The following is an 11691-nucleotide window of genomic DNA, read 5'->3' on the forward strand; positions in this document are numbered from 1 at the left end:
GCACAAAATGTTCGTGTAAGTCAAATGGAGAGCCCTACAAGTAGTATGTCCAGTTGAATCCTTGTTTCTGTACTTCATGTGCCCCCTGTTTTAAGGGCACCTGGTGCATAACTGCTGCTTTTTCAGGGCGGTGTAGTTGGTCTTGTATGCACCACTGCTGCCACACTGACAGTATACCATGTACTTCTTTTTTTAGTTCAGGCAGATTTCATTTTTTAAATTTCCCGCAGCAAATAACGCTGTTCCTCCTAGTTAGCCACATTTTTTAGGGCAGATGAAACTTGCTTCCAGCAGAAGTCATTGTGCCCAGGTGGCTAATAAAAAATTTACTAAATAAATTTTAATTATTCACTTTAGGGGCACATACTTGAATTGCAAAGTTGAAGCCAAGCTGTAGTGGAGACTTGTTTGCATAGGAAGAGTTGTAAAAATAGCACCACTTTCCAGATATGCAGCCTTAAAGTGTACTATGAAATATATTGGCGTTCCAGTTAAGTTTCCCAAAAACATGCATCAAGCAGCTTGGGATAATTTCAACTGGAACACCGACACATCTTTAGGGGATCTTGGGGAAGGGCGTCGCAAAAATGGGGCTGGCTTTAGGGTTTCTGCTAAACGGACATGACTTCACTACAACTTGGCTGCAATATCACAATCAAAATGTGTTTTAAATTGAATAATTAAGTAAACTACCGTATCTTTAATTAGTCATCATATTGTGTTCTGGTAATCTACCTGAACAGAGCAAATTGTGCAACATGCTCCGTGCAATTTAAAAACAGTTGTTCGAAGTAAGGAAAAACACCTCGTAGATGTGCAGAAGTCATTCATACTTTTTACTTCAAACAGCAGCTGGTAATGAGTTGATCATGTTCTTCTGGGGTTTTTTTTTTTTCACACTATGCATGAAGCACAGCACAACGTAATGGAAGAAAGATATGTGAGAGCTGTTATACCCAGAATTGAACGAATGATCTTGTGGTTTCCAGCTTAGCATTCTGAGTACTATAGCACTGCCGCTTTGCCCAAGTGAACAGATAATATACTTCATTGTGCAGTGACGTATGTTGACAGTTTTTCTGTCGGGCTCATATTGTGCACCATATTGCAGTGTTGGTTGAGTAGTAGTGCTTGCAGCACTGGGGAATATGCACTGTGGCACAGTCTTCCTTTGTTCCACTGCCATTTGCATTGTGCTGTGTGTGCCATTTGCAAAATTTGCAAGTTTGTGAAGATAATGCGTAAGAAAATATGCACCAGAAGACATACTAATTAAAGGTACCCTAAAGTGAAACACTAAATCAATTTGGACTGACATAGTATTCTTTCAAAACTACTTTCATTAATTTCATGATAACAGGTTGATTTCTATGCAGAAAATAAAGGCCAAACTTCAGGCTTTTTTTTTTTATTTCACGTCAGTCATCGGAGCAATGGCACAGATTTCAAAATATTTTTGTGTATTTGGGCCATTGTAGTGCAGTAGTTGGCTCTTTTAGAATACTGTCAACTGCCTTTATAACAAAGCACATGGAACCTCCAAAATTGCTCGTTATGCAGGTCGAGCACTGTGCCACCTGCAATAGAGAAGCCTAAGCATGTTCAGCAAAATAAAATCTTTGCTTAACACGAATTGAAGAGCTGCTTAGTAAAACGAGTTGCAAATTTTCTTATGCACGCTTGGTTCGACAGAACGTGTGACGACGGCACCGCACTCGCATTCTGCTCCACAATGAAACCGAGGAGTGACGCAAGGCACAGCTGCAGAGGCTTGAATGTCGTTATTGCCTCCCTTGTCAAAATTGGTTCTCAGCAGGCTCTTTATCACCACTGCATTCACCTCTTTCCTGTCAAGGATGGTTTCAATTATATCGTTGGTTGCCAGTTTCGAGCGTGTCATCGTGTGTATGTCATAGAGTACTACGGAGCCCAGACACTTTGCGATCATTGCTTTGCCGATTGCTGCTCTCCTTATGTGCACTGCAGCTGTGGAGAGCAGCAGTGGCGCCGCTACATGCATTTGATGTAAATTAACAAATCAGCCATCAGACACACCTAAATTCCTTCGTTGCGCAGGTAATTTTATTGTAGTAGTCGTTTCTGTAGAAGCATTCAGAGTACATGCGAAATATGTATGTGAAAGAATACACATGAAAGTTTGGCCAGGATGTTCATGCTCGTCCAATATGAAAGGGAACACTTCATCTGTCTTGAAACAGTGATTCTTGAAACTGAGAAAGTCAGATCCTCCGTCACTATTTTTTATGTTGTTCACCTGTTGAACAATCCCCGTCATGCAATTTTTTCCTCATCACGAGCATACACAAGGAAAATTACCAGCTTTGAATGTAAACTCGCTGTTCCCTTTCATGTTGGCATACCATGTATGTAGTCCTTCATTATACAGATCACTTTGTTGTAAAGGCATTTGTTGTAGACCCGTTTAACTGGACAAGGTAAGGTAGTCCATTTTACCAACAAAAATTATCTAGGCGTGATTAGGCGCTGTCAAATTGTATGATGTACAGTGAGCTAGTGTGAAAACATTAAAATGACGCTGCCACCTGTCATTCATTTTTGCATCTTTTCTTGCTTACCAATCCTCCTCTCATGGTAAGAGTGACTTTTTTGGTATTGTAAAAGGGTAATTTGCTTATGCAGCTGAACTTATTTTTTCTCTTTAGTGTCAATTTAAAGGGGTCCTGAACCACTTTTTATGGAAGCCGTGAAATGCATTTGAAGTTAAAATAGACTATTTGAGAAATACACTGCCACAAAAGGTACTTCAATGGATTCAGCAAAAGTGGATTATTGGCATTCAGAGATCGCCTATGATCCCCTTCGCGGTGCTCCCATTCCTCCTTCAATGCCTTGCACTGCGAAGGCTACGGCAGAGTGGGACATGCCCACAACATTCCACCTACTGAACGTCACTGTAGCGTGCAGTTCAAATTTGATTTTGGATGTCCACGTAGACACCACTATTCCCGGTTTTGGTGCCTACAACGCGCCAAATGCAGTTGTCTTAAGCGAGTCACAATGCGCTCAGTGAGCAGACACCCCACGGTGGGCACAGTATCTACACTACATAGCAGGCCACAGCTACATGCAACTGTAGTGCGTGGGCAGTGTTTGCATTGTGCACGACAGGGCTCGAGTGCACACTCACTCTCGTATGCTCCTGTCTGGCCATGCTACATGGTGCGGACCAGCTTTGTCCTGCACCAGCTTGACCGACAGGTGGTAGCCACATCCAACTTGCGCATTTTGAAGCACTGTCAATAGCTCAATACGAAGCGAAGTCTGCCAAGGTGTCTAGCCAGGAGCAGCCAGGAGTGAGCAGGCACTGGCAAACATGCATGTGGTCTGACCTTAAGTTTCGCATGGTTCGAGGCTAGTTGAGTGTTCACAACTGATCGAAATTAGCAAGACCCAACGGCTAAGACACCAATGAGCAGTCTGTCCAAAGCTTAGTTCCTACATGGCAGCCGAGCATGAGCAGACAATAATTGGCTTCTTCCTGAAGTACATAATTCTTATTAGACAGTTATAGTATAGCGTACGCAACTATAGCATACACTAAGCAGTACATGTTTGTTACAGTTTTAGTTGCCCTGCAATATCTTAGGATCTCAGAGGCCATATGTCGTCGTTCAGGCTACCTCCCGACTGTAGCAATAGCTGGCGCTGACATCTCGAATGTTTCGTTAGGCTTCGACTCATTTGAAACGAGAAGTGATCTCGAAAACTCCACAAGGTTATCCATAATACTCTGTCGTCGAAGCGACCTGAGACTAAATGAAAGCTGTTTACACAGTCATTTGCTATAAACGAAGTGAATTTTACAGAAGCAACGCCAAATTCAATTTGAAGCGGGCAGCTGGGACCGCCACCATGTTTTGCGCAAACTACGCAAACCACACAAAGACACTAGCGCTAAATCTGAGAAATAGCATGCGTACACTATACGCTATGAGTTGTTTAGCGTTCTGTGCAAGCGCAGTAACAGCCCGCTTTTTTATAGCGTAAACAATGGCATAGCGTACACTAAACTAAAACTGTCTATTGAAATTCGAAAACAGATTTTCACTTCAGCCTGTTTATTAAACTGTGTCAATAAATATACACAGTAACAGTAGAAAGAAGTGCACTGATCCAAACACCCTTCTTGATTGATGTCGCCTGAAAAGAGTGAGGAGTAAGCTTCTGTTGAAAGAAGAGTGATTGCGCTCCGCTTGTGAGCTCCACACACTGCACACAGCTGCAAAATTTGACTGAGGTGTTCACAACAGCTTATGCTATCTATGGGCTACATTTTTTCACCAAGCCCATGGGGTGGTTCGGGACCTTTTTAATGGTCACCTCGCAGAGGGGTCACTAACCGGGCATGTCTTGCATGTTCTGCTTGCTAATAAATGGCTCTCAGGACACCTCACATTGACTACTGCGTAGAAGCTGCATTACGGAGGTGCTTCTTAGCATTGTCCAGCAGTTTCAAAGAGTACTGTGAGGTTCTTTTCAAATGTATAGATTAAGTTGGGGGCTCACAATACCTGTTTGTAGTAATAAGGAGATCAAATAGTCACAGAATTCTGTGGATATATAGGCCTTTAGGGTAATGTTGATTTTATGGAATATGCGCTGTGCAGTGTGTAAACAGCTGCAATCATTTGCTGAGTGGCATTTAAAGGGGACATGGTACAAGAATGACAACTTTTGCTGTATAGTGTACTTGCTATGTCTGAAGTAAACTTGGAGTATTCACTTGTGGCAGTAATACAAGCGTCTCATTCGATAACTGCATACTAGTTTTTTCAGAAAGTTGTGGCTTGTGCAAGGCTCTTAAGTGGCTGTGCTTACTTGGAGACTATATTGCTTGAAAATTAAAGAAAGGCTTGCTTTATACCCTAGATTGTCTTATGGGAGCCTATTCTAGGCTACTGTGGAGTTACATTTTCTACATTTCACAGCTTATTGCAACACCACCACCACCACTCTCATTCTTCTGCTTTGGTTGAAGAAATATTCTTTTTTCTGTATACAGGCAACCACAGCTAAAAAATTTGAGTCAGCAAAGCATTACCAATGAAATTCTATACCAGAAGAAAGCCTGAAGTTAGATACTATATCTTGTGTAATATATGGAAAGAATAGTTTTAATGAATTTGGACTTTGGTGGAAAAGTGCAAAATGATAAAACCTAGTTCAAAGTATCTCAGAAATGTCCCTTTTTGTTATTAGCAATTATGTGCCTTGGGACCCTGCACTTTTTCGACGAAACTTGAGTTTTGTTAAACTTATGGTTTAATTCCAGCTTGCTATAGCACAATGCCTTCAGCATATCTGCCAATTCACAATGGTTTATGTGGGCTCACCACTATTGATGCATTACCACTGGCACTGTAGCTGAAAACAATCCAATAACTAGGAGTGTGTCCAATTCTTGTCAATTCCAGCCTTAGCATCTTGTATTTGACACTGTTACATGAGCAAAATTATAACCATGAACAACTGTTGCAGCTCTAGGAAGCCATATTGCATCACCTTTTCAGTTATTGTCCCATTGTTGCTGCAGGTGCCAGTGTTCCACATCTCACACTAACAGTGTTGTAGGAGAGTGATGTGGCAATCGCTGGCAACAACCTCGTACAGAGAATGTTCAGGACAATCCATGAGAGTGTTCAGGGTGGTGCTGGCTTCTTTTTAGTGCCTATAGCGAAGCAGTAGCATTGTCTATGGCAACCTCTTCTGTCAGCCTGTGCTCGCTTCTCACCATGTGCTACATCATGTCTTTCTAGCATGTTATATAAGCACTCGGAAACAGCTTTTCTGATAGTGGTTGACTTGCAGTGCTAGGCTTATTCCTCACTTCACAAGCACAAATTGAATGTTGTTGCTCCTACCAGAACTATGCAGATTACACTGGTTGATGAACGAATACAAATTTTGGGATTTTCAGGGCACCAATGCAGATAAAATTTAGCAAACACAACCTTGAATTGTGAAGGAACACAAAACTAAAAAATCTGAAAATATGTTTCATGTCAGAAAATAGTGATTTCTTGTACCATGACCTCACTTTTGACGCATCAGCACATCCATGATGAAACCGCAATGATCATTTTGAGACTGGAAGACCAACGGCTGCTTCTGACAGGCTCTCTGCATTGGAATGCCATTATATTATAAAAATTTCCAGTTAAAATAAATATAACTCCTGTTGAATACACTCTCACTGAGATTATTTGCGTGACTGTTAAATACAAATGATAAATCCATTGTGTGCACTAAGGAATAATAGATAATGAAATGTGTGAAATCTTAACTGAAGAAATAATATATAATAATAAATGCTGCATGATGATCTGAAATTACATTGAAACACCAGGTGAATCCAGATGGATGGTCCCTCATTAAGTTTTTCCATCGCACTTACTAAATGTTATACTGGATCTTAGAGCCGAATATTTACCATAAAAGGACCTTTTGTTTGAGAGAACATGGGTACACTCTGTTCTACAATTTCTCATGTCTTATGAAGGCTTTCTATGCAATCTTTCATTCTGCATTGATGTACAGTTTTGCTTACAAAATTCACCACTTCATTAAGTGCAACAATAAACTTGTATAGTGTGCAAACTTAAGTCTCTGTGTCCGCAAGTCTAAAGTATTGGTAGCTCTGTAGAAAATGTCTAGCGATGGTATTCATGAATAGTGGTGGGCATATTTGGATCACATGCTTGGACTCATGTTGCCAACTACAAGCAACATGTTTTGGCTGAATGTGCACATAACTCTTGGGAAACTGTCTCCTGATTTTTACTTCTCTCTTGTTGCAGTTTAGTGCAGAGCTATTTCGTTCCTGGAAAAGTTATTTTGGGTGTGTTTGCTGCTGATCTGTCTGGATATTTCAACTTTTCCAGCCAGCTTTCGTTCAGGGAGTTTCACATTAAGAATGCGCATTATTGATGTTGTAAATTAATCATGCTCAAGGCATGATTTAATTATGCATAAAGTATGTTGGTATCTTCACAGTATCTGTTACTGTTGAACTTGCCTTAAATATCCAGGTGAACAATTGTGCAGAAGCTGCCAACTTCATACAAGATGTTATGCTTTGGAAGAAGTGCTTTGTGTTGAATGTTAAGCACCTTCTTCAACTCTTGGGAACATTGTGCTGCCTGTAGGAAATTGCACTTTCTGAGTAGCAAGACATGCTTACAGAATAGTATGCTACTTCATGATATGACTTGAAAACTGAGCTTCTCACATTTATGAAGCAATTTTTGACAACTTTCAACTAATCTCAAGACGTTCAGGTATTCCTTCTGGTGACTAAACAGTAGAGTGGCTGAGAGTGACTGTATAAATAAAAATGTAAAAAAAAAGACAAGCAATGTCAAATAAAATATTATCCCAATCTTTCAATTTTGTTTACTTCTTGGATGCACTGGTAAAGCATGCTCCCACCAGCCACACATTCAGCATGTACCCGAAGCCAACCCACTCAGGTAGATACCTCGGTTTCAAAAGTCAGTTCATCCGACAGCCCACAAATGCTCAGTGGTTCGTTCGGTAGTTGAACGAGCTCTTCGCACCTGTTCTGATGCAAGCAGCCTGCAAAAGGAGCTTCGAATCATTGAAGGGGACATAACAACAAGAAACGAGTACCCCAAGCATTTTATTCGGAGGACAACCTAGTTCCTGATGAGTAATCAGCAGACTGACAGACAAACAAGCCATGGACGCTTCAGCAGCAAGACAGAAGCACACTGCTGTCTCGTATATTTGAGGTGTAAGCGAAGCCCTAGCTCATGTTTTTAAGAAACACAGTGTACAAATTGCGCATGTGCCAGCAAGCAAGCTTAAAAGTGGCTTGATGAACATGAAGGATCCTCTCCCTCAGGCACATTTTTCTACCATGGTATACAAGATTCCAGGCGCCGATTGTGAATCAGTGTATATTGGCGAAAGCGGAAATTTCTGCAGGCATCTCAAGGAGCACAAGAATGATGTTGCCAAAACCACACAGTGACGAATGCCCTCGCAGAGCATGCCAAAAAAACGGGTCATGAGATAAACAGGGACAATGTGCGTATCATGGCCACAGAGAAAAATTTGAAAACGAGGCTCAATCTCAAATCACTAATAATTCAAACGACAAATAACACAATTTCTGGCACTCTAAACCACGTGTGCTCCCGAACTTTGCATCATGTGCTGAACGCTGTTTAAGAACTTTGTGCTTAGCCGACATTTAATTGTGAACGAGTGATCCGTACGGATCCCGATGCGTCATTTTATCTTTATTTTGACCTTGGTCAGTGACCTGCTTCATTTTCTAACATTGTTTATTGTACAGTGTTACAAACGCTTGACAAGTGATATTTTAAGGCAAAATCAAGTATGGCTGGTGTTGCTGCCATAATTCAGTCATCTTATTATTGTTCTATCCTTCATTACACCAACGAAGGTTTTGTCTGAGCTAGTTGCTTCACAATTACTGTAGCGCACAGCCTAAAATTTACAAACTTCTATGTGTTATGTTGCCTCCTTCATGTCCCACATGTAACCTTTAGGCTGTGTGCCACAGTAATCAGTCATCACTCATTATTAGGCCTGGCTTGTTGGTGGCACATTCTTCTTGTGATAAAGATTCATATCCTCAATTTCAGAATAGAGACTTGTGTGGCACCCGATGTACTATACAGTTATAGTCATTAATGTAGTTTTCTATATGTCCGACATTCTTCACTGCGAGTTGGCTCTATGATAATTAATTGGGTTAGTCTTTCTATGAACAAACAAACAAATGCTGATATTGAAAAAATTTGAAGCCAGATCCTTTGCTGGAAGTGGAAATAAAGCTGGTAGGAGACAAATCTGCATTTTTCCCTTTGATTTGCTGTTGGAGGATGGAATTTTCTTACACGTGTATATACAATAAGCTTCATGTGAAAAAAAAAATTGTTTGTTTTGTAGTTTCTTTTAACAGATATGGCCTTCGCAGTAAGCACGAAGAGCTATTTATCTGTCGTGCACATATGAATAAAGATTAACTGGAAGTCTGTGTGGTATATTGCCATGTTTCTATACCAATTCTCTTAATAGGTTCAGCAAGTTAAGTCTACATGCATTTGTGGAACTCGACCAGAGTTAAGCATGTATAAAATGCTTTGTATATTCATTTATGGTGTTTGCACAGCCTTGCAAGCATGTGTCCTCTTGCACTTGTACTGTTCTTGAGCACAATAAACCTGCAGTAGCATTTTTCTGAGGCGAGGCCGATGCAGACACTATGAACAGTTATCAGGAAAGGCTGCAGTATAATAGCCCCTTTCCAGGGACTTGCACAATACCTTGTTTGCATGAGTATAACCTGGACGTATACAATTAATACTATCCAGGAAATCTAATACTATGATGCAAATACAGCTGATCCTCAATGTAATGAAGACTGTTATAAAGAGTTCTCAGATATAAGTAAATAGTTGGAAGCTCAATATAACGGACACGGATTTAATATAAAATTTGGCTGGTCATAATTTATTTGAAGTATTCTGATATAATGAAATAGAAAATGCAGGAGCATAAACAGTATCAATTTTATAGCAAAGGACATTTTTTTTCCATGTACCTCAGAATAGTATATATACTCGGGTAGCAAAAATTACAAATGCAGTGGCAACCGATTTTTCAGACGCCTGATTTTTTGAACCTGAGAGCAGGATGCAGAAGATGCTTTTAGCGGAACATTTTGCACATTACAACTAAAGTATGTGCAGTGGCTCTTCCCAAATATCACCTGTAGGCATTCAAAGCATTTCCACATCAGTGCCAAGTAGAATCTTGCATGTGCAGTAGCGCGATGTGGCACCTAGCTGCAAGCAGTGATTTCGCATTTGGTGTCCATGGCGCCTTTGTTGAAATAAAGGCACGCTGTTTATTTTTTTATTAAAATAAGAGGAAAGTTTAAGGTCATTTGTAGGCAATGTTCAAAGTGTGGGTTAATTAGGAACTTTGCAATAAATCATAATAATAAAATAAAAAATAAAAAACGAGAGTAAAGCTAGTAGCCAAGCAAACACGATGCGAAGAAACTAAAAAAAATTGACGGACTAAACTGTATTTCACATCTACATAATGAGAAGCGTTGCGCACGAGACACAAACGCACATCGAGCTGGTGGGGCTTCGGCGGCCTGAGACACCTTTTGTTTTTTTCCTATCGTGCAGTTTTGTTGCGATAGTAATTAAATGGACACCACAGGCGTATTTCTACCGTCGTCGTGATGTTCCGTATAATGGCCAAGGGCGATAACATCGTAGCCGCGCACCGTATGCTATATGTTCGAGTCAAAGCGCGAGAGGGTAAGCCGACCAGGCGGCTCAATCTCGCGCATGCAAGGGAGGAAAGCGGAGAGGACGCGCGCCGTCTTTCGTCGCGCGCAAGGCACCAGAGGGTAAGTGAGGGAGTGGGCGGAGCGTGTTCTACTCCGGCGGCTGCTGCGTATGGCCGCGCGGGCCCTATCTTGAAAACGATCTTTGGTCGCGCGCGAGGCGCCTGAAAGAGGGCGGGTCAGATTGTTTGCAGATGATTGCGTGATATACAGACAAATAATTGAGCCTTCTGATTCACTTCAGTTACAATCCGACTTAGACAAGATTAACAATTGGTGCACGCAATGGCAAATGAAAATTAATACCTCGAAAACAAAAGTCGTGACATTTACCACAAAAACTGACTCCGAACCTTGCCATTACACTCTAAACAGCATGACCGTAGAATCGGTACCTGTCATAAAATATTTAGGGATCCATTTAGCATCCGACCTTTCATGGAACATTCACATAGATACGGTCATTAACAATGCTTCTAAAACACTCGGATCTCTCAGACGCAATCTGCGTTTAGCTAATGCAGACACTAAGTTTTTAGCATACACCACATTAGTGCGCTCGCAGTTGGACTACGCCTCTTTGATTTGGAACCCGTACCTAGCATACTTAATAACAAAATTGGAGTCTCTTAAAAATAAAGCCGCTCGATTCATATCGAAGAACTACTCGCGTACGGCAAGTGTGACTGAAATAAAAAAAGCTCTCAACTTACCTCTTCTTGAAAGACGTAGAACGCTTTCGATATTGTCCTTTTTCCACAAATTATATCACAGCCACTCTTCCTTTGCCATGTCCCGTCTCACGCCAGCGCATCGCATATTCCCACGCATTGACCACCAACTCAAAGTCGAACCCATCTTTGCTCGCACTAACCTCTTCTTTGATTCGCCGCTGGTCCTAGCCATCCGTCAATGGAATCTTCTGCCTGGCACCACTGCATCTGTCATTGATTACGAAGCGTTTGTAACCAGCCTGAAACGTCACCTTGAGCTGTAACCTTCATCCTTCCCCTCTGCCCATTTTATACATGTGTGTATATATAACGCTACTCTATGTAAGAATTGAATGTTTGTTGATGATTGTTGCTATGTGTCTTTATATTTTAAGTTTTATGCGAAGCATATTAACGTAGGTTTCGGGCCTTCGCGCGACGCCCGGCGGTGGCCACCATTGACCCTGAAGTGGGGTCACGTGACATGACGTCACGTGATGACGTCACACAGGCTGCAGATGGGGCCTCATCGCGCCGTCGGTCGCCTCCCGGCGGTGGCCACCATTGACCTTCAAGTGA

At 41.4% G+C, this 11691-nt stretch overlaps 1 protein-coding gene across 1 annotated transcript in view; it reads left to right on the top strand.

Annotated features, from left to right (window-relative positions):
* The window catches only part of Kpc2 (Kip1 ubiquitination-promoting complex subunit 2), a 50061-nt gene extending 42633 nt beyond the window's left edge, over window positions 1-7428 (top strand). The window contains exon 11 of the mRNA XM_055062921.2: window positions 1693-7428. Within this exon, the coding sequence (XP_054918896.1) occupies window positions 1693-2029 (337 nt within the window). The 3' untranslated portion in view covers window positions 2030-7428. The remainder of the gene's footprint in view (window positions 1-1692) is intronic.
* The last annotated feature ends 4263 nt before the right edge of the window (window positions 7429-11691 follow it).

This window comes from Dermacentor andersoni, chromosome 1 (genome assembly GCF_023375885.2).
Source record: "Dermacentor andersoni chromosome 1, qqDerAnde1_hic_scaffold, whole genome shotgun sequence".
NCBI classification, from domain to species: Eukaryota; Metazoa; Arthropoda; class Arachnida; order Ixodida; family Ixodidae; genus Dermacentor; species Dermacentor andersoni.